The following is a 21,466-nucleotide window of genomic DNA, read 5'->3' as shown; positions in this document are numbered from 1 at the left end:
TTGTCGCCATTTTGGGTATATCCAGTGAGAATACGCGAGCACTCAGCTGCAATCTAGGGTGCATAGGCGCCTGGAAGTGGGTATCCGGGCAAATTGAGGGGATGTATATCGCGCTTACCACAAAAAGAGGCGTATGGAATAGTGGCGTCGATCGAAGTTTCGTGGGATGTACAAGTCCGGCCACTCGGACCAAGCATGCGTTGTGTGATTGGAGTGGAAGTACTTTCTGACTACTTTCTAGCTAGGATCAACTATAGGATCATCCGCATTCATGGATCTTAGTCTCATTATATTCTTCATTACTAGCTATGTCCATCTGATGCTAGTTACGCAAAATACCATCCGTAGCATCGCATTCAGGAATTGCTTTTCCAAATGCAATGAGATCATGCCTGGTGTGCCTAATCAGCTTTCGCTCTTCGTTCTCGATCACATGCCTTGGAGCTCACCCTGCCATGACTTTGATACCACTTTTCTTGTAGTCCATGAAGTGATCAGCATCTGGCATCAGCGCGGCGACATACTCTGGACTGCTCGCAAACTCAACCCAGTCATCCCAGCTTCTGACCCAGATCTGGCTACACGCGTCGTAGTCCAGTAGCTGTGAAGTTAGTTGATATTTTGAATATGCATGTATAGACAACTTCACCTCCATGCCCAGTTCCTGAACCTTCTTTTTCATCTCTGGTGACTGGTAGAGCTGGACATAGCGCTGGATTTTGACTGCGTGAAACTTTTCGCACGCAACAGTCAAGTCTGAATGAACATGATTGTAGTGCTTCTATAACCACAGCGATCAATGTTTAGCGTTCGCGTCATAAGCCTTGTATAGAAAAAACCTACTTGGAAGTGGTCATCGTCGACGCCTGGGAGTTTCTTGAAGTAGAACGACAGTTTGATACATGCTGAGAAGCATGCATTGTCAGAGTGTGATTTTCTTTTCGGACAGACCAGGAGCAACAAACGCTGATAATTCTCTTTCACGTCCCATTCAAACTGCTCGTTTGCAAACTGATGCTGCTTGGATATGAGCAAGACTATGCAATATTCCGGAAGAGTACCCACATCGACTTTGTGATGAACCATGATGTTAATTGTCGCTTGTAGTGAAAAGGCGTAGCTTTACAAAGAAGTCCGCTCAGTTGGCAAGTATTCTATACCTCACAATTTCTCCAGGACCGACTAATAAAACAGGCTGGAAACATATCACCGAGCCAGATACTGACCAAGGACATTGAGCGGGGCTCGGGTATAAAGTTTGAGGCCTCTCCACTAGTGATTGCACTATTGGGTCGAATTGTGAACTACCTATAGGCTATGGCACGGAGATTCGGCATCAGGGCACAAGAATTGCTTTGAGATCTGACAGTGTGGAATTGTGCACAGCACCATCATTCTCGAGATCAACCATCACAGTCTCGGCGCATTGCTATGATGGAATAGATACAGTGTATTGCTGCCGAACTGACAGTCTGAAATTACACATAGTATCGCTAGGCTTGAGATACGAGGGCGAGACCCTGTGTGTAGCTCAATTTGTTAAGCAGGTTGCCTGGTTGATCGCTTTCTGTCGTTTCTGATAAACAGTTAAACTGTAACTAACTTCTTAGACTTCCAAGGTCGATGCTCGCGGCGGTCTCTATCTCAATATTACATGCTACATACAACCACTAAGCATCGCAATGACATGGTAATCTCGGAACAATATTTACTTAATCCACATACCATAGATGGCCCCAAAGAGTGGCCAGGATGTGCGACGAGTACGCGCAAATCATGATGTCTTGCATTATTTGCGCCTCAGACGCAGGAGCGAGTTATTCCTCCTTGCCTTTGGTATGCCACTCCAAACTTCAGCTCTGCGACTGCTAAAATACGACAACCTGTCTTTTCTCCGCTTTTCCAGCTTCCATATCCGCAACCATTTGCGGCAAATCGTCGATCTTACGGAACACAACCTCAGGCTCAATGCTGTGCGGATGTCAGATTGCTGAACAGTGAAGAGGCTTCAAATCGACATACCCATGCTTCCCTGTGAAGTCTACAGCCTTCTTCATACGCTGTGGGATGCCTGTGCTATCGGCCTTGACACGATAGCGGCCAGTTGTCAAGTCGAAAGTGTTTATAAAGTCAAGGCCCTTAGGTGCGATCCCAATCACCATCAGCAATCCACCGGTTCGCAGGACTTCCGGTGCCCCAGCATACGCGGCATTTGACGCACTATAAACTGCAGCAGCGTGGCAACCTTTGCCTGTGAGCTTCTTGATCTCTTCTACATAATTCTTGTTCGTCATGCTGTTGAACACCGCATCTGCCCCGACTTTCTTTGCCATGGTCAACTGGTTTTCGTTTATGTCCAGTCCGATGGTCTTGATGCCCATCTGAGATAAATGAGCAAAAGATACCAAATTGTAGGAATAGACATATACTTACAGCCTTTGCGTATTGTATCGCGTACTGTCCCAATCCTCCACAGCCAATAATCGCTAACCAGTCGCCCTGCTTCACTTCACAACTGTCCACAGAATGAAACGCCGTGATACCTGCACAGAACAACGGAGCTGTTTTGGACATGTCTAGGTTTGTAGGTAACTTCACGGCATTCTGCCAGTCCACGACCGCATACTCTGCAAAGAAGCCGTCCACGACAAAACCTTGGAGTCTCTGATTACCCGTTTCACAACGCATGTTGTGTACCATGCAACCGTCACATTCGAAGCAGCAACCAATGAAGTAATTGAAGCCGATCGCATCACCGACGGCGAAACCCTTGTCTTGGATGTCCGCACCGACGGACTCAATGTAGCCGACGCCTTCATGTCCCAGCGTGACCGTATGGTCGGGTCGCATGTCGAAGAGGAGATCTGAGTGACATAGTGAAGCGGATTGGATTTTGACGAGAAATTGATTTGGTGCTTCTGACGGCTTCGGTACGTCGTTTATGACGACCTTTTTCTGCTTGCTACCAAAGAGCATCAGCTACGAGCAACATCAGCTTGAACGGTACTCACGGATCCCATTGTCCAGCCTTCATAATGCAACTATTTGTATTATTGTACGTAAACTTGTAATTTTGAGGACTATGGTGGCATGAATGCTTTATAAAGAGTAAGCTATGTACCGTTCACTTTGTGGTAGGAGACGACACGTTGTAATTCGCAGTATATAATGCAATTAAAGCCGACCCAACTGTTTCGATCGGCCTGCTAACATGCCCGCAGCTGTTTACACGGCTTTCGGAAAAGGATGACCGACATCCTGTGGTCCAGAGCAGGAGTTCGAGCTTGGAAGTGAACGCGCGGGGTTCGGCGGGCTGAGTTCTCCAGACCAAAAACCACTGCGAGCTATATGCTGCACACTTACGTCACGCGTTTCTAGTGGACCATCCGGATCCGGACTCACTTTATTGCAGTGGAGACGGTGAAGACATGGTCACAGGTGGATGTAAAATATTCGCAATGCCTAGTCCAGCTTCACGTGACGTACACAATGTTATCATAGGAATAGTGGTATCTGAATAATGAACATTATATGTTACGCCACCACGAATTGCACTCCCGACGCGAGGTTGGCATTGAACTCCTCGCGCGGTTTTTTCAATTTGGGTGATGGCCACGTCCAATGGTAGTGCGGGTATCCTTCATAGAAGTCGAACTTGGTGGCAACTCTGTCACTCGTTAGTGCTGGTTCGCACTCACAATATGCCTTCACGCACTTGGAATCATCAAGCTTTTGCTTGAATAATAACCCATCATCTCGGAGCGTATCCTGACCAGCAACAGCAAGATACACTTTCTTTAGCTCACCGATCCGAGAATGGAGCAGCGGCGAGGCGTGTGGATCAGTGGGCGGAGCGCCAAACGCGTCTATAAATGTCAATCTCCCACGCGTGTACTATGGCGTTCATCCATAGCTTACCCCAGAATGCTTCCATGGCGCTCGCTGTGTTGATGGTATGCTGATCGTGTTCCACGTACGACGTGTACTGTGATTTGAGAGACTCCGGTACGGCCTTGGGATGTACGGTCGCAGGTACGAGTGCAACCACACCGGCCAGCGAGCCACCCAGGCCTTCGTCAATGGCTTTGAGCGCGACACCGAGAGCTAGTCCTGCACCAGCGGAGACGCCTGAAGTAAACACCTTACTTTCGGCACACCCCAGTTCCTTTGCGTGCTGCAATGCCCATTGTAGTCCTTTCCAACAATCGTTGATGAGCCCAGGATGCTTGTTCTGCGGCGCAAGGCCGTACTCGATTGACACTACCACCACATTTCCACCTATCGAAATGCTTCGAGCGAATGCGTCGTCTCCGTCTATATCGCCCATGGCCCATCCACCACCATGAAAATATACGCCGATCGGACTGCCTCCGCTGTAGCCTTGAGGGGTGTATATGCGAACTTTAAGGCCATCGGTTATGGCCCTGTCTTCGGAGTCGACGCCGGGGTCGAGTGGAGGAAAGGAGTATTTGGAGACCATCAAGCCTACGATTTTTGTGAAGCCATCTTGACAAGAGGAGAGAGGTCCTTGGAGCAGCAGGCGTTCACCTAGTTCCTCTTCGAACTTCACAAAATCAGCCATTGTATCGCTCCGCATTTTATAACTGCTTACCTCAACCCACGGCTGTGCAAACCCTTCTGAAGCCATTGCACTCAAGCTTAAACAAGTAGTGGTTCGATCGCGAACAGAAGCTCATCTTCACTATTTGCTTTGTGAGCTTCCCACCAATCACGTCTGTATCGCACCGTCTGAACATGCGGAGCAGCTGGGCGCGTGTGTCGGCCGGAAGATGTCAGGGGTCTGAGCTCCAAGGCGAGCGCAGCTGCACGCGTAAAGATTTCCCGTCCTCCCCGCATACCTCGGCCTAGAACAATCAACACACCCCAAACAGTGTTGTATGTCGCGAGTCATGTCGTCGTTGTGCATGTCGTTGAGCTGGAGGTCGCATTTTGCGACTGGTCACTTCCCTCCATAACGACAATATCCACACAATGTCATCAAATCCCCAAGCAGACCCGAACCCAGCTTTTGCCCGGATCCCACCCTGGGTGAAGGCGAAACTGAGACCGATCGCGCTCGAAAAGATCCAGCAAGTCTACGATTGGGTGGAGAATGAGTGTATTCCCGCCGAGCGTATCTACAAGGCGCAGCTGGCCGCCAGTAAAACAAGATGGGAGACGCCAGCTATTATACACGATCTGAGGAAGAAGGCCAAGGCACAGGGCCTGTGGAATCTGTTCCTGCCAAATCACTTTGTCGAGAGCCCTGGCTTGACCAACCTGGAATACTCATGCTGTGCGGAGATCATGGGCAAGGTGTACTGGGCAGCCCAGGTGTGTATGCAGTTTCGTTTTCTAGAACCACAAGGCTGACCCGCGGAAGACGATGAACTGCCATGCTCCGGAGACTGGCAATATCGAGCTACTCGCCAAATACTGCACCCCGGAGCAGAAGAAGAAATGGCTACATCCCCTGATGAATGGCGACATGTCCTCAGCATACAGTATGACCGAACCAGACCGCGCATCTTCAGACGCCACGCAGGTCGGCATCAGCATGGAAATTACGGATGAAGAAGTGATCATTAATGGTCGCAAATTATATGGAAATTGCCAATACAACCCAGAGATGCAACTCTTCATCTTAATGGGTTGCTCGGATCCCAACAATCCAAACGCATGGAATCGTCACTCAACACTCGTTGTACCCGCAAATTCGCCTGGATTGAAGCAGGTCAGAAATCTTACCATCATGGGATATGACTGGGCACCAGAAGGCCATGGAGAATACATTTACGATAATGTACGTGTTCCTCGCGAAAACATTATCCTTGGGCCTGGCAGGGCGTTTGAGATTGCACAAGGACGGCTGGGCCCTGGTCGCATCCACCACTGCATGAGACTAATCGGCCAAGCTGAACGCGCTTATGATCTTGCGCTCGTGCGATGCATGGAGCCGCGCAAGAAGCCCCGTGGGAAATTCATTGGCGAGTTCGATAGCAACATCGAACGCATTGCAGACATGCGTATGACCATTGATGCAATGCGCCTCGTCGTCTTGAATGCTGCCGATACAATGGATCTTCAAGGGAACAAGGCAGGCAAGTATGCCATCGCACAGAGCAAGATTATGGTGCCCAACGCACTGATCAAGGTCATTGATGAAGCCATGCAAATCTATGGTGGTCAAGGCCTCACTCAACATACGCCTTTGCCTGAAATATGGACATACGCCCGTTTCGTTCGCGTTGCTGATGGCCCTGATTCTGCTCACAGGCACCAAGTCGGTCGCGAGCAGATGAAGACGGCGAAAGCGGCTCGAGAACGAGCAGCAAAGTACACGGAGAGGTACAAAGAACTGTGTCAGAAGTGGGGATTAGAGCCAGAAGAGTTCATGGGCATTGTATGATATTGTTCTTAATTGGATCCATTCTTGACCAACGCTCAACGGCTGCACGCAGCGAAGGCTTCGGCTCTTTCAAACTTGAAAGTTGTAGAACTCGGCAATTGAAGCAAGAGAGGTAACAAGCAGCATTGTTTAGAGCATATCCCAAGATACATCTACGTCTACGCAGATAGGCATATCGTCCGGTGTAATCGCGGGGCTGTTCCGATGCCGACCCACACCATGACGTATTCATCCTTATCCTCGTCGCTGTCAATCCATCATTCTCCATGACCGCTTTGTCGAAATGACTTTGAATAACGACGGATCCATTCAGCACTACGAGATCAACAATTTCAGGTTCCAAGATGGTACTGTGGTTTCGCGTGTGAAGGTGGCGTATCAGATCATCAACCCTACCAAGAGCAAAATCGCAGTCGTGCATACCTGTTTCCGCGGACGACTCAGTACGACCTTGAACTTCTCCAACGGTGTGCTCAAAGATCATAAGATCATTCTGGTTGCTTTGTTTGGCAATGGTGAATCTTCCAGCCCTTCGAATACTCCCGACTTCCCCGAAACCTTGGACTATCAGGACTGCGTAAAAGCTCAGCATATTCTTTTGACCCAAGAGCTGGGAGTAGACCACGTCGATGTTATGCTGGGCTTCTCCATGGGCGGTCAAATCACGTATCATTGGATTGTGACGCATACATCATTCGTCAGATATGCTGTCATCATATGTTCCTCCGCGAAGACGAGTCAACACAACTATCAATTCCTAGAGGGACCAAAAGCCGCGCTGGAAAGCGCTGTCGATGAATCACGCGGAAAGAGAGCGTTTGGCAAAGCATATTCTGCCTGGCTCACCAGCGCGGAATGGTTTGACGGAGCACTATACAAAGATATGGGCTTCAACACACTCTCAGCCTGGGATGAAGTTGCTACAGGGACTGGATATGATGACTGGGCAGGATCCGATCTTCTTTCGATGCTAGGCATGTGGCAGCGCGGTGATATCACTCGTTGCGTACAGGATGCGAACGGTGAGCTGGAAGCAGCACTGAAAAAGATTGACGCAAGGGTGCTGCTGATGCCATGTGAAACCGATCAGTACTTCCGTCCATATGTGAGCAAGAGAGAAGCGAATTTCTTGCAAAACGTTGAAGTGCAGGTTGTGCCCAGCATTTGGGGCCACATCGCAGGAGGTGGCGCGAATAAGAAGGATGTTGAATGGATGGATCAGAAGATCAGTGCGCTTCTTGATGCATAGAGAGTTGTACAGTAGCAGCAGGGAGTTGGGCGACAGAAGGTGGGCCGTTGTACGCAGATTACCCAGCCAATTACCACAACGATGCACGTATCTGTACTCGGATTAGAAACTTCCCCTCTCCCAGACAGGAATGCTGCTTGCGCTCTACCGATGAAAATTTTGCAGTCAAAATCGATTCCATAAACCACGCCCGTGTAGTCTCTATCCTTCATGAGATCCTAAACTATTCTGCGAGCAGCTGATAGTTGTCAGAGAAGGACATGGAGTTCCACAATAGCCTGCTGAGCATATCTACAATTATATCTGCGCCTATACTGGCTTCACTACTCTCTCGCATTTTCTATATGCAACGACTCCACCCACTTGCCAAATTTCACGGACCTTGGTATGCCATGTCCTTTTCGATAGTTGGCGCAATCATTTCTGTGAAGCCAAAAGAGCCGCAATTCTTTCTGAGCTTGGCTAAGAAGTATGGAAGTAGTTCCTGCAGATCTATGATCAACGATGTTGCTAACATTACGTTACAAGCTAATCAGTCAATTCGAGTATCGCCAACACTGTTGCTGTTCCCGCGTCCGTCTGCTTTGAAAGATATCTTCTGGGATCTACGGTGCAATCAAAAGGCTGTGCGGTACAATAGCCCTGCGTACGTTGTCTTTAGCTATGACCTACGCAAGTAGTTTGCGCTGATTTGAACTGATATCTAGATTGGGCCCACCTCATTTGTTCACGACAGTAGACGGTAACGAGCATCGTGCTCTTCGCAAGGGACTTTCATCCGCTCCTTGGGCTATAGATCCACTCAAGAACGCTTGGGAGTCTCGCTTCGATGATAAATTCAACCTCTTCGTAGCGAAGATGCGTGAGCATGCGGCAGCGAAACGCTCGATTTTTCTCTCTGACAAAGGGTCCGAGTTTGCCGCCGACATCATGAGTATGATTGCTTTCGGAGATCCATTTGGATTTGGGAGTGTTTGAAATTAGCGAGACGAGCGAAGCATCCTCACGCATTGGCGCAAGGGCTTAACCTTTTTCGGTGTTTGTTGGCGGTGGCGCTTTTTCCGAGAAAATATCCTCACATTTCCCTTGGTCGACCGATTCTGTCTACCGGAGTTCAGTTCTGGGTCAGGAATGGGTTGGCTGATGTCCGAAGTCAACCGCGCTGTTACGAAGCGTGTAGAGAATGCAGAGAAGTGCTTCAGTGGAGAGCCTGATTTCATGCGATAGTGAGTACTTGCACGACTCCATGGACCAAGTCCCTACCTATGGTAATGCTGAAGCAATGCAGCTGCCTGGAAGCCCGCTTCCCAGCTGGATCAAGCTTAACGACAACTCAAAAACGATCTCATGTGACTCTGTTGATCCAAGCTGGGGCTGACACCACAGCTACAGCTTTGGGCTCAATTCTCCGCTTCCTGATATGACTCCAACAGCTCTTGCACGCGTTCGTGCTGAGATGGCAGCGGCTGAAGAGGTAAAGCTCCTTTCATCACCGATTCAATCCGGAGACCAGAAAGCACTTGCCATACTTTGTTGCCACCATCAAGGAAGGTCTCCGCATGCATCCACCAGCTACCACTCTGTTCGCCAGGGTTGTGCCAAAAGAGGGGAAATGAATCGCTGGTCATTTTATACCTGGTGGCGCTAATGTTACGAGTTATGTATACACCGTGCAGCGTGACCGAGGGTTGTATGGAGAAGACACAGAAGGATTTAGACCAGAGCGCTGGCTCGCCGATCAGACAAGGGTCTTTGAATTGGAAGCGGCACAAGTCACGTTCGGCGTAGGCCCCTGTGTCTGTCTAGGGTAAAACATTGCTACGAAGGAAATGTAGAAATTATTGCCATAGGTAAGCTGAGCTAGTCACATTTGGCACGGGGACTAAGCTCGATTGTGCTAACCTTACAGATTGTGCGTCGCTTTGATATAGAGCTAGATTCGCCAAGGCAGTTTGCTGTTGACGGCGGTAGAGCCTACAGCATAGGCTTCTCAGGCACGCTCAGCGCGAGAGAGTAAATCTTACACTGGCGAGAGGACATGGCGTTTATACTGCAGTTGTATATCTACTTACTGATTACCTGTAACAGCATTAGTGCGCAGCTCAATCGCCCATCATAATGTTTTTCACCTTATTTGCCATTGCTTGAGCCATCATCCCCGATGTCTCCGCGCCACTCTTGAGCGTGCCACCGACACGCATAAAAGTCACCGCCTCGACCTTCAATCCCTTGCTTTCGATCAATTTCTGAGCATTGAACCCCCACCGGTCCTTGATGTCCTGCGATTCCTGGTTGCCGGCCATCGCAGCTACGTACGGCTTTTGCAGTTCGCGAAAGTCGTCATTTGTGATTTCAACACTACCGGGCGCACTCGCTAAGATGAACACGTAGCGATGGGGTCGGGAGTACACATAATTGGGAAGTGGAGACGGTGCGACGTATGGTGACAGACCAGAACCTTCGGAAACTGAAAGCGAACCGTCTGGTTTGGTAGAGACATTCGTGACGAGCCAGTGCCTGACTTGACCGAAATAGGTGTCATCGTTCATCATGAGATCCTGCGAATATTCTGTGAGCCTGAAGCGTCAATTGCGCTGGTGGTTGAACTTACTGGGTCAGACATGATGAGCACGAGATTGCTCAGTGGTTCAGATGGCTGCGTTTCGACAATGTCAGGTCATTGATTACGTTATTGTTAAGGAGTGACTACACGTACGGTAGGATTGAGATGTAAAGTCGGTTCAGGTTGCGTGTCCTCACGACCCAGCTCTTCGCCGGGCTTATCCAGCGTAGCACTGGGCCATTTCACCGTCAGATCGTAACTTAGATCCAGATTACCAGGAAGTACGTCCGTGATTACTTTGTGCTCAACCAGAGCTTGCTTCCTTTCTTGTGCGTTTGACATTGTGAAAAATCGATGATCTCTTGCTTAGGTCTTAGAATCGAGGCGGCGTGGTGGTAGAGTGTAGAATATCCTATGGTTAAGACTCAGGACATATGTCACCATTGATATCCACTACAGCAGTTTCATATCGTCATATTTTTTCCGTTGAATCCGAGACTTGCAATAATATTACAGACCTCAGGCCACAAGTGCAGCTGCAAGGTTTACGTGAATGACGTGCAGATGACATAATCGTCTATGAAGGCGATCATTCCTCAAATCGTCTCATATTTTGGTAAACTCGTATGATGCGCAATGCATCCTTGTCAATAACAGTATTGTCAAGTGGTTTCGCTAGCAGCCGTAGGGCGGTATTCCGGCGTCTTCTTCATTTCCAAGCACTTGCAGTCTGCATACCAGCTTCCTTTCCAGTCTGATACGTCCGGCTCAATGCATTATACAAAGCTTTCACTCTGTTTACTTCGGCCACCAAATTACTGCGCTGCTTCTCCTCTTTGATCTCCTCTATCACATCCAGCAATGACTTGGCAGTGAAGAACTTGTTCTTTCGATTGTACAGCGGCCTTTTTCTCATTTGGTCGTCCGTTTCCTCGCCTTGCACGCGGAAAACCTGTTCCAGGATGTCGATGTCGTATGGAATGGAGAACAGATCCCGACTGTCCTCATAAGTGAAGAGATAGTAAAATTCGGTGAAGCCTGACCACGTGATGCCACTCAGGCACAGACTACATGGCTCATGGGTGGCGAGGAAAATGCAGTCTCTACCTGGGTCCGGTCTTGTTGTTGAATCGGGATAGTCGATGGTGAAAAATTGCTGGATGCACGCGATCTCGCCATGAAAGAGGGGTGAAACACGCTCGTTGTTTGTGGCAACTGTTAGCGGCTTTACGTCATGTCTTGCGAGAATTGCGGCCCCGAACAGCTTGGAGCCTGATGAGACGCCTTTGCGTGTAAGTGGTATGATGAAATGCTCGATAGTCTTTAGAAGAGCTGAGACTATAGTCGCCGGTGACGACGTTTCCACATGTTCAGACATGACGAGAGTGTAGCGATGATACAATATTGGGTGACACGAGGGATGAGTCTCCGACGGGAATTTCGATATTGCGAGACTGGTGATAGGGAAAGGCATGACTATAACGCTAGATGCGTACTGATGATAAGGCGGCAGCTACCGATGGAGAACGGTACCTTCCGGTGCCCGGAAGCCAACCAGAGCAGCGATCTTGCCAAATGAAAGTCGAGAGGAACCTTTGCAAGAAACAGCCCATGGTGCTCCAGTAACCAATGCTAATCGAGAATGCGATAGCTGTCGTGCGAGCTTACCAACAAATGACACACACGGAACACATTTCGGTTGAAAGGCTCCTCTTGTAGTTTGCTTTAAGGCTGCAGTTATCACACCCCGTATTGCTTGTAACTTATAAAACCTTGAAAAGATGTTCAAAGATCACTGACTATTAACAAACAGCGCCATCTTCTTCATCGGCCTATTTGGGGTTTGACAGACGAAGTCGTCGGTCCCGTCGCAAGCTTCATCGATATCGCTTGCAGGTATGTATGTCCATTATTGCTACCTCCAAGATTTCCTCGCCGGCCGCAATGAAGCAGCCAATCTAGGAGCATATGCCTAGAGGTCATGATGGTCGTACAACGAAGCAGAAGTTGAGGTAGCACTTTTCTAGCCCCGCACTAAACGCATTTTGTTATCGATAGTGCCCCTCCAGATTGTGCGCTCGTCACTAATTCGTTTCACAACACCAAATTGTTGCTTACGTGCATATTTGTGCTTCAAATCCCAAACACAGTCGTCACTAAGCACACGGAATGAACTTGGCCTCTTTCATACTTGTTCTTTCCGAGCCATAGGCTGGACGAATTGGTCCACAAGGAATTGGCACAATCTTCGAAAAACACCCAACTTCTGCATCTCTACAGCGGCTTCTTAAGAGTAAAGCTTCAACTTTACCAAGTGCACCTGGTATAGCTTCATCAAGATGGCGCACCAAAATCACAGCAACACAATCTACCTCACCGAGCAGGATTCAAACCGCATCCGAGCCACAGCAAAGAACAGGATAAAAACCGCTTCAGAAGCAAAAGGCAATGGCAGACAACCGCGAGAAGCCACGCCGTCCATACAACAGGCGACCGGCGCCTCCCTGATGGCTGACATGGGCGGCGCACCAGATCCAGACATGACAGAAGCCCAAGGAGGCACGTTACCAGCCCTTACAATCGGCGCGCCATACCCGGCATGTACTCTGGATCTCGATGAGTTGGAAGAAATGGCGTTCACGGACCTCAAGATGGAGACTCATCATCGAGGAAAAAAGCTCGTCATTAAGCGTGCAAGTCCAGTCGTAGGGCTTGCGATCCGGTCGTGGTGCATGGTACAGGACGAAGAAGGCAAAGAGACGGAACGATTAGAGTTTGGATTGCACAAGTTGAGGCACGCTGAGGAAGTGTTGGAATTGACTAAGCAGTTCGTGATTAAGGAGCCGTATTATACGATGACGGATGAGGGTGAGGCTACTATTCGCATAGATCATCCCTCGGATCTGGTATCTATAATGGATGAGATTGCGGAAAGTGAGTTCAAGGATGCAGAAGCAGCGGAGAAGGCAGCTACGAAATGTAAGAATAAGGGCAATGCTGCGCTCAAAGAACAAGACCTACCAGAGGCGTATGCGAGATACTCCGAGGGCCTCAAAATTGCTACGGCGAACTCGATAGAAAGTTTGGCCAGGGACATTTCGCGGAATCGTGCATACGTCAGCTTGCTCCTCGGACAGCTAGATGGCGTGCTTGAGGACGCAAAAGCCTCACTAATTAACGAAGACGATCAGCGTTCAAAAGATCTCGATAGCAAAGCGTACTTCCGAGCTGGCAGCGCTGCATATTCTCTTGGACAATACGCCTTGGCCAAGAAATTATTTGAAGAACAACAAAAGCTCGCTCCTGGTGATAAGGACGCAAGGACATATCTAAAACGAATCACCGCTCGGGTTCGTGAGCAGGAGTCGGGCGGCTATGACTTCACTAAGATGCGCCTTAACCTGTCTCAAGCTCGCTCGCGCGTCGATGCCGCAACGTTCACTGGTAGTACCGAAGTCAAAGACAGCAAAAGCAAAGGCCGTGGTTTGTTCGCCACGCGCAATCTCGCTACCGGCGAGGTCATCATGTGCGAGAAGGCTTTTTGCGTCGTCTGGGGCTACGAGAGAGAAGCCATGACGGCCATGACCTACGACCTGCGGGACGACAGGATCCGCGTCTCGCCCATCGGTCTCAGTCGCGCGCTTGTGCAAAAGCTCATCAGCAACCCGTCTCAAATACCCGCCGTAATGGATCTATACGGCGACTGGGCGGGCTCTGACAGCAACGAAGAAGTCGTTGACGTTTTCCGCATACACGACATCATGTCGCGCAACGCGTTCGGCCCAGGGAATCAATTCGGAGAAGAGAACGCGAGAAATGCAAGTACTGGACTGTGGGTCTACGCGGCCTACATCAACCACTCCTGCATCCCCAACGCCACGAAGGAGTATATCGGGGATATGATGATCTTGAGAGCAACACGCGCCATTGCCGCAGGCGAAGAGATCTTCCACGCCTACGACGTGTCCAGCGACTACGACGCGCGTCAAGCCTCGCTCATGACAACATGGGGATTCAAATGCGCTTGCAAGTTGTGCGAAGCAGAGTCCAAAGACAGCGCGGAGGTGCGGGCCAAGAGGGAAGAATTGAGGGGCGAGGCGGACGGAATTGTGGCGAGGGAGCACTGGGCAAACGTGAAGCGGCTGACGATTGTCAAGGCGCAAAGAGTCGCGAGGGGCATCGAGGAGACTTATGATGCGAAGAGGTACGAAGGACTGCCAAAGTTGGCGGGAAGGAATGTACAAGAGTGGCTGTCAAAGGCGACTCCACGGAAGTGAGGGCTGGAAATAGATTTAAAAGTTACAAAATACCTTGACCTTGCATCCATGCAAGTTCTTTCGAATGTGCTTGTATGTATCGACCGGTAAAGAAGTCTAGGCATGGCGCCCACACAATAGTAAGCACAGCAAGGCGAAGCCCATGTAAGCACTCTAGCTGGGGGTTTGTGGATTTGGAGCTGGCCAGTTCGATACAGCACGACGGGGAATGCTACACCGCACGTAAAGATTGATGGCACTAGGTGCTGCAATAATTCGTGTGGGCGTTGTTTTTAGATCTCGTATTATAGACCAGGGACCATAGTATATACGAGCCTGAATGGACTTGGTAGTTGGTTAGAACGTTATCAGATACTAAAGGCCCCGAAGCTACACAGCTTTCAGCTTCGCAGTGCTCTGGAACCACTCGGGGCTTAGTTGCAATGCGAACAGATTGTTGCAACCCCTTGTGGTGGTAGTTCGAGATCAGATGCGCGTCTGTTGTTCGGTCGCGTTCCGTGCTAAGGATTAGTGAGGGTATAAAAGTAGAGCGGCGGCACGCACCTTTCTCTTCCAGGCACCATGTCAGTGCCGAGATCCCTGCTCCCGCGTTGTCACGCACGCTTGGGGTAACGCTACGACGATTTTAGATAGGGCTGAATGTGTACTATTTCGCTTCGAGTCTTGGAGGGCCTCGGCTGGAAGAAAGACAAGAGGTGGTGGGCGCGATTCTGAGATTCGAGGTCATGGAGATGAACAAGCAAGCAGCTTATGTGAAGATATTGTGATACGACAGGCCACACGTCATGGGATCGCCATGTTAAGATTGGGCCCGCTGTGGAGCAAGGAAGGAACGGCCGTTGTTAGTGTTGAGCTTGAGGCTCTAGGAAAGAAAGTGGGGAAAGAGACCCTTTCTCGTGTCCAAATCAGGCATTGGCAGACTGAAGTGCAGCAAGATGAGGACAAGGAGAGGGAAGTGCGTGCAAAATGCACGCTGCCTGCGTATGCTGAAACGGCCGCGACGGCGCAACCCACTGAATATACTCGGCGTGGTCACCGCACAGGTAATTGGGCGGTTTTGGCGTGTGGGGTTATGGCGCGGTTGGGCTGGCTCGGTGGACGTGCAATTTACCAAGACGATAGCTAGACGGTATCCGCGTGTGCCCAGCATCTGCGTGCGTTTCTGTGAAGGGCGTCTGACACTGACTGACAGACAGAAGACAGGTCCGGTTTCGTGGTGTTGCGCTGCAGCAGTGGTTACTTCCCCTCGTCTCAAACGATAAGCTTCTCAGGCTAGCCTTGACACTAGCATTCTGGGCACCTCCCTTGAATTATACATAGCGATACTCCACAGCGGCGCTGTCGTACACACATCCGCCGGTGTCGTGGCCTATATTTTCTTCCACACGCTCCAGGTACTGCCGCTGCTCTGCTTGCTGGGAACAGGGCATTGGGCGTCTACATTACGCTGTTTCATGTGCCAGCAGCCGGTCAGAGAAGCCGCGCCGACACGTTGACAACACGGGGGTCGCCATTGACGCCTCGAACCAGGCACGCGAGCACTCTCCCCACTCGACATTGGGTGCAGAGCTCCCCCAAACTTCTCCTCCTCCCCCACCCAGCGCGGGCAACAGTATGGTCGACGCGCGGGAAGCGGCACAGGAAGCCGCAAATAAGATCATGTCGAAGAGCAGCCGCTGGCGGACCAAGATATTCGCAAAGGACGACGCCAAACATCCCGAACCGAAGCCCACCAAGAGCCAAAACGACGACGACGTCAACGCCTTCCTTCGCCCGTCAACAGAGAAGGCGCTGCAGCAACAGGACGCTGCGGCTGCCTTCCTCGCGAGCGCCCGCCCCCGCATAGACGTTGCGCGCGCCCAGCGATGGCCCGGCGCCCAGGACATCATCAACAGCGCCGCCGCGGGGGGGAAGAGCCCAGGGCCCGGCGGCCTGAGGACCAGCACGCGCAAGAAGGGGCTCTCGGTGAGCTTCGCGCGTGCCGTGCCAGAAATCATCGGGCATGGGGGCGACGAGTGCGAGGAGCCGTCCGCTGAGGTCTCCAGGCGCAAGAAAGCGACCAGTGCCGCCAATGCGAGCACGCTCGCGCCGCAGAAGCCGCAGGACGATGCACATCTGAGCACCAGCATTGGAAGGACGCCTTCGCAGACAGAGCAGCGCAACAGCCTCACACGCACCCTGACGTCGCATGGCGAACGGTCGCCCCCGCTGGACCGGAAGCTGGAGATGGGCCACATCAACAGCCATGCGCACGCCTCCCCGCCGCCACCGCAGCGCGTGGGCCAGATGGGACTGGGTGAGCGCCCGCGGGCACTGGCACGAGCGCCCACGGGCTTCGACTCGATGCAGATAGACACCGACCCCCACCGACCCAGCAGCACCAGTCACGAATCCGACTATTCCCAGGACTCCGACAACGTCTCCCCGGTCCTGGCCCGCAAGATTTCGAACCCGGCTCCCACAATACAGGAAGAGGAGGACGACTTCAGGCCGAAGCCCATCTCCCGCACACAGACTGGATTCTCAAGCTACGAAAATGCATCCAGCAGTGCACCCGTACCAGCCATGCCCCCAATGCCCACCTTACCACGGCTGCCTGGGTCTCAGCCTTTGAGTCAAGACGATGAGTCTCCTGTGGACAGCAAGGCCATGTTGGTGGACCGCTACCTGCAAAATGAGCCCTCGCGATCGGACTCGTTCACTGCGCGGGTCAAGCAAAGAATGAGAGCCGAGGAGGGGAAAACGCTGCACGAAGGCGCGCATACCGGATCAAGCCGAGACTCAGATTCGTCCATGCAATCAGAACGCTTCCAAGTCGGAACGCCCCCCATCGAATTACCGTGCATCTCCCCTCTCTGGGCGGTCGCCACCGCAATCACATCCAGCCATGCCGCTATCCCCATCTCGACTCGAACCCGATGACCCTTTCCGATCGAGAGCTCGTGGTCCTTCTCCAGCACGCAGAGGGCCGCCTCCTGGATCATTCCCCACGGATGCGGACGGTCGGCCAGATTCATCCAGCTCTTCGCAGTACTCCATACCACAATCTCTCTCACAAACGCATGGTTCTCCGACGTCAAGAGCAGAACCGTTTCCGCCAACAGCAAACGGGAACATCCAGCGAACTCCGTCACTCGTGGAGAAGACGCCATATTCTGCTGTTAGCCAAGGCCCGATTGTTCCTCCGCCACAGTTCGCGCCAGGCACCACCTACCAAGCCCTTCCGCCGCCACAAACGGATCAGGGACCAGCATACCAAGCACTACCTCCCCCGCAGCCACAGGCTGCATCCCAAATGCATCCACCGCCTGTCGCTCCTCCCAGCACACATCTTCCCATGCGTCCTCGGCAGGACACACATCAACAGTCGCAAGCGCCATTAGGTCGGTCGGATACTAAGACGCTGGGGGAAGGCGGCATTCAACGATTTTGCAGATCGTGTAACACATATGAAGGGCATCTTTGCACTGACTGCACAACTTGGAGGGGCACTTTACGAGCGCACGCCCATGCAATGGCTTCGAGTGGCTACCTGGTGGTTCCTAAGAGGCCGCGCTGGTATGGAAAGTATGATCAGAAGCCGCCCTAGAAACGCAGAGTCGCAGCCCGAACGTCTTACGCAGGCACATGTGGATCTGGCCAAGGTACTTTGGATCACTACAGAAGTTCTCCCGAACCACCCAAAACTGCAGCAATACGGAGGCAGCGGACAGGATGCGAAGGCCGATGCCGCGCGGGCAGCAGGAGACAGTGTCAGTGCGGAGGCCCTTGAAATTCAGTCTGCCATTGTTCACTACATGAAGCTACTCGTGGGATCGATGAAGAAGCACCAAAGTATGCCTCCTACGCAAGCACTGATCCAAGGACAGGATCAATCCATCTGGGCCGAGTATCCACGTTTTGCTGCAGACGCGGCAAGCGTGTTGCAAGCAGGTATACCTAGATCAGGCAACGGGGGGAGGAATGGTGCAGCACAGTCCACGTTCAGCTTGTCCCAGTATATACCCCTCGCCGACTCAAAAAATGACTTTTGCTATTTCAGAATGTTCGTCAAGGCTTCCATGTCTACAGACGATCCGAATTCAGATCGAGTACCAATGACCGCAGTCATGTCAATCCTGCGCCCGAAGGACCAATACCAAGTCAAGCTCTCTATCTGCAGCCAGAGCGAGCTGATGAACATTGTTCTCGGACCAGGGGTTGATGGTGGGCCAACATGGGACGATGTTAGTTGGAAGAAACAGTCAAACTCGATCTCGATCCGCTTAAGACATGGATTCACCCTGACTATGGAGCTCAGTGAGGGCGATTGGCGCAGTTTGTATTCGATTGTGGATCACACAAACCGTGTTCAGACAGACCTCCGAGAAAAGGCTGACGAAAGGCCGGCTTGCAGGCTGCAGCTACGCGAAGCTATTTACAAAGACCCTACAAATGCAGGGGCATTTCCACAAGATCGAGTGCAGGGTTGTAAGCTGTTGGTCTTTGAGAAGATTGAGCGCAGCAGCGAAGGTACTGGTAAAAGGAAACTGCACCGTGGGTACAGGATGGCATTGGCAACACACCAGCAACACAAACAAGTCAGCCTCGTCAATCATGAGATCGGTACTAACCAAGCGCCTGTGAACTTCGAGTACATAACAGAGACGGACAATGCGCCGGCGATGAGGTTGTACTTCCGTGAAGAGGGACCAGACAAGAAGCCACGCATTTGTACGGTGCATCTTATCTTCCAAGAGGGCAAGGATCGCAATGAACTGTTCGGGACATTGACAGCAATGAACGTTGCCCGAGGTGAGATGACGTTCGCCCAAGTACCCCTCAAGTCTTTGCATATTGAAAGCGCAGACCAAGCTGAGGGGTTCAGTCAAAAAGGCAGTCGAGTCTTGGAGAAGCTGCAGTGGCAGGAAGCAAAGATTGTGAATCAAGATGCGGAAGCGAATGGGCTAGAAGCTGCGCCAACTGTAATGAGCGAAAGCTTGAGGATTGTATGTCGGCATAGCGCTGGCATAATTGCTGACCGCATGAACCTGGGTATGTCTCGCACTTGTGGTCCTAGGCTGGACCTGCTAACATAACTAGGCCCTGGTGAACTACTCATTCGCCTTCCTATTGACGGAGCTCCCGAACTCACTCTGCTGCGCAACGCACAGCAAGACTTGACACTTGCGATTGATGGTAGCCGGACAGAGCGCGGCATTCCTGAAGACTTGGGCGAGCTCCTGAAGACACTTGCGGCTGCTTCTACGATTCGAAAGTTGACCTTCAACTCGTTCAAAGATTTGCATACCTTCCAGTATGCTGTCACTGGGTTTGACGTGAAATTTGATGGGTATGTTGCTTTCTTGGTTTATATCGGGCCCCGTGGACTGACATGTTGCAGTATCGCCTCTAGCTTCTCCATCTCCCGTCGCCGCATGGTTGTGCCCATCTATAAGCAATGGACGGCCAACACGATCCGTATTCAGGTCGTCGAGCAAGACAACATCCTTCAGCTCCTGGCATTCTTCGAAGATTTCTCGCATGCTGATGCCATGAACTTCCAACTCCGAGTCACAGACACTTTTGAGAAGACGGACAAGGGCGGAAAGTTTGGCCTTAAGCTCGTTGACGCCAAATTTGCTCTTCCTGTTGAGGAACGACGAGGAGAGGGAAAGATGCAGAAAGAAGAAGGTCGACTGAGTGGTTGGGCTGGCACCAAGCGCAAGTTTGTGTGTTTGGACGAGATCGAGTATCCGGGCGAACACGATGACATACTTATCCAATTCGATTCAGCAGAGAGTAAGTTTGTTGGTGGCGCATTGTTGAGAGCAAAGCTAACCGCAGCACAGCACGTGACGTCTTTGCCGCTGCCCTACCGGCAGCCACAGTGAAGAGGAAGTTTACGGTCAGCAGGAAGATCTAATCAGCATGGAACTTGATAGGACAAGACTATAGTTGCATTTCCTTTGTATCATGGGCATAGTACCGGCGGCGATACCGGGCTTGGGTTGGAGGCGTACAGGGCGCATGTTGTGCATTTTGGAGATATCACTAGCGGGTATGTGAAGGCGCCCAGGGCAAGCCCTCACACTAGCATACATTCATCTGCGCATGGGGTTGAGCTGGACAACAGGTATAGTGGCCTGCGCAAGGCGCAGCGGCGATGTATAGAGATAGACAATAGGACATGTGCGGTTGTGTCGAGCATCTGACAAGGCATATCATGTCTCTCCGAGTAATCTCTCTATGCAGTCCGAAAGTCACGACGCAGAGGTACGTCCTCGGCGGGCACATGACCTCAGGCTCCTGTGGGCGCCCGCGGTCATCACAGTTGCACTGCATGCTAAAGAGGGGGTCTTCCTCGTGTTGCGGCAATGGAAGCACACTCAGACGGGGACGTAGGCTAGCGTGGGTGGATCGAAATGATGTGGGCGGCGGGCACGACTGGACGGGATTCCCGTGCCTACCCTTGACGAATGAGATCATCACACCTGGAAGCCGGACGGTGACGAGAACTGTTCAGCATTTTGGGTCTCTAGGCTAGCTTTTGTGTGGTATTGGTATCTAGCATTGCTCGACTGTTCCTGCGCCTTGGACACAGCGCCGGTCGGTCCAGTTGTGTGCGTTGATAGCAATCTAGCGCTGCAGCTCGTTGCGCCTCAGCACATGCCCAGCCCGAAGCGACCAGCTCCTTTCGCACCAGCCAGCCAGCCAGCCAGCCAGCCAGCCCCCCCATTGACACACTTCACAAAGGCCATACCCGGACGCTGAAGGCATCTTTTGCGACAGCGGGAAATATTCCAACACATCGCCAGCTCGACTCCTTCGCCCCGTACCGGCCCGCTGACGCGCGAACGACATTCTTGGCGCGCCGGACTCCAACCTTGAAAGGCTACCTACCTGCGTCACCACCTCCACCCCGTCCAGCGCCGCTTGGGAAGCTACCGCGGACCCGTACCGGCGCCCACAAACCCATCGACGACGCC

At 51.6% G+C, this 21,466-nt stretch overlaps 12 protein-coding genes across 12 annotated transcripts; 6 read left to right on the top strand and 6 right to left on the bottom strand.

Moving 5' to 3' along the window:
• Positions 1 to 445: 445 nt before the first annotated feature.
• SNOG_09868 (hypothetical protein) lies at positions 446 to 1,086 on the bottom strand (the record flags this gene model as incomplete). The annotated part of the gene is made up of 2 exons (XM_001800102.1): positions 446 to 733; positions 844 to 1,086. The coding sequence occupies 2 exons, from the start codon at positions 1,084 to 1,086 to the stop codon at positions 446 to 448; spliced, it is 531 nt and encodes a 176-aa protein (XP_001800154.1).
• A 509-nt stretch (positions 1,087 to 1,595) lies between these two features.
• Positions 1,596 to 2,902, bottom strand: SNOG_09867 (hypothetical protein). Its single transcript, XM_001800101.1, has 3 exons — positions 2,434 to 2,902; positions 2,023 to 2,381; positions 1,596 to 1,971 (listed from the first exon to the last, which is right to left on the bottom strand). Exons 1-3 carry the CDS (start codon positions 2,848 to 2,850, stop codon positions 1,869 to 1,871), a joined length of 879 nt encoding a protein of 292 aa, XP_001800153.1. The 5' UTR covers positions 2,851 to 2,902; the 3' UTR covers positions 1,596 to 1,868.
• Positions 2,903 to 3,496: 594 nt separating this feature from the next.
• On the bottom strand, positions 3,497 to 4,719 carry SNOG_09866 (hypothetical protein). The gene is made up of 4 exons (XM_001800100.1): positions 4,613 to 4,719; positions 3,919 to 4,564; positions 3,716 to 3,866; positions 3,497 to 3,667 (listed from the first exon to the last, which is right to left on the bottom strand). The coding sequence occupies exons 1-4, from the start codon at positions 4,646 to 4,648 to the stop codon at positions 3,535 to 3,537; spliced, it is 966 nt and encodes a 321-aa protein (XP_001800152.1). The 5' UTR covers positions 4,649 to 4,719; the 3' UTR covers positions 3,497 to 3,534.
• A 273-nt stretch (positions 4,720 to 4,992) lies between these two features.
• Positions 4,993 to 6,409, top strand: SNOG_09865 (hypothetical protein; the record flags this gene model as incomplete). The annotated part of the gene is made up of 2 exons (XM_001800099.1): positions 4,993 to 5,334; positions 5,360 to 6,409. The coding sequence occupies 2 exons, from the start codon at positions 4,993 to 4,995 to the stop codon at positions 6,407 to 6,409; spliced, it is 1,392 nt and encodes a 463-aa protein (XP_001800151.1).
• Positions 6,410 to 6,692: 283 nt separating this feature from the next.
• On the top strand, positions 6,693 to 7,747 carry SNOG_09864 (hypothetical protein; the record flags this gene model as incomplete). The annotated part of the gene is made up of 1 exon (XM_001800098.1): positions 6,693 to 7,747. One exon carries the CDS (start codon positions 6,693 to 6,695, stop codon positions 7,656 to 7,658), a length of 966 nt encoding a protein of 321 aa, XP_001800150.1. The 3' UTR covers positions 7,659 to 7,747.
• A 303-nt stretch (positions 7,748 to 8,050) lies between these two features.
• SNOG_09863 (hypothetical protein) lies at positions 8,051 to 8,636 on the top strand (the record flags this gene model as incomplete). Its single annotated transcript, XM_001800097.1, has 2 exons — positions 8,051 to 8,304; positions 8,366 to 8,636. 2 exons carry the CDS (start codon positions 8,051 to 8,053, stop codon positions 8,634 to 8,636), a joined length of 525 nt encoding a protein of 174 aa, XP_001800149.1.
• A 153-nt stretch (positions 8,637 to 8,789) lies between these two features.
• Positions 8,790 to 9,274, top strand: SNOG_09862 (hypothetical protein; the record flags this gene model as incomplete). Its single annotated transcript, XM_001800096.1, has 2 exons — positions 8,790 to 8,884; positions 9,139 to 9,274. 2 exons carry the CDS (start codon positions 8,790 to 8,792, stop codon positions 9,272 to 9,274), a joined length of 231 nt encoding a protein of 76 aa, XP_001800148.1.
• A 486-nt stretch (positions 9,275 to 9,760) lies between these two features.
• SNOG_09861 (hypothetical protein) lies at positions 9,761 to 10,281 on the bottom strand (the record flags this gene model as incomplete). Its single annotated transcript, XM_001800095.1, has 2 exons — positions 9,761 to 10,216; positions 10,270 to 10,281. The coding sequence occupies 2 exons, from the start codon at positions 10,279 to 10,281 to the stop codon at positions 9,761 to 9,763; spliced, it is 468 nt and encodes a 155-aa protein (XP_001800147.1).
• A 17-nt stretch (positions 10,282 to 10,298) lies between these two features.
• Positions 10,299 to 10,563, bottom strand: SNOG_09860 (hypothetical protein; the record flags this gene model as incomplete). Its single annotated transcript, XM_001800094.1, has 2 exons — positions 10,299 to 10,364; positions 10,519 to 10,563. The coding sequence occupies 2 exons, from the start codon at positions 10,561 to 10,563 to the stop codon at positions 10,299 to 10,301; spliced, it is 111 nt and encodes a 36-aa protein (XP_001800146.1).
• A 254-nt stretch (positions 10,564 to 10,817) lies between these two features.
• Positions 10,818 to 11,599, bottom strand: SNOG_09859 (hypothetical protein; the record flags this gene model as incomplete). Its single annotated transcript, XM_001800093.1, has 2 exons — positions 10,818 to 10,864; positions 10,960 to 11,599. 2 exons carry the CDS (start codon positions 11,597 to 11,599, stop codon positions 10,818 to 10,820), a joined length of 687 nt encoding a protein of 228 aa, XP_001800145.1.
• A 961-nt stretch (positions 11,600 to 12,560) lies between these two features.
• Positions 12,561 to 14,564, top strand: SNOG_09858 (hypothetical protein; the record flags this gene model as incomplete). The annotated part of the gene is made up of 1 exon (XM_001800092.1): positions 12,561 to 14,564. The coding sequence occupies one exon, from the start codon at positions 12,561 to 12,563 to the stop codon at positions 14,496 to 14,498; it is 1,938 nt and encodes a 645-aa protein (XP_001800144.1). The 3' UTR covers positions 14,499 to 14,564.
• Positions 14,565 to 16,112: 1,548 nt separating this feature from the next.
• On the top strand, positions 16,113 to 20,403 carry SNOG_09857 (hypothetical protein; the record flags this gene model as incomplete). The annotated part of the gene is made up of 7 exons (XM_001800091.1): positions 16,113 to 17,338; positions 17,456 to 17,658; positions 17,934 to 18,332; positions 18,606 to 19,532; positions 19,581 to 19,830; positions 19,882 to 20,279; positions 20,330 to 20,403. The coding sequence occupies 7 exons, from the start codon at positions 16,113 to 16,115 to the stop codon at positions 20,401 to 20,403; spliced, it is 3,477 nt and encodes a 1,158-aa protein (XP_001800143.1).
• Between the last annotated feature and the right edge of the window lie 1,063 nt (positions 20,404 to 21,466).

This window comes from Parastagonospora nodorum, assembly GCF_000146915.1.
Source record: "Parastagonospora nodorum SN15 chromosome Unknown scaffold_15, whole genome shotgun sequence".
NCBI lineage: Eukaryota > Fungi > Ascomycota > Dothideomycetes > Pleosporales > Phaeosphaeriaceae > Parastagonospora > Parastagonospora nodorum.
This window is presented reverse-complemented; position numbering and strand designations above follow the sequence as displayed.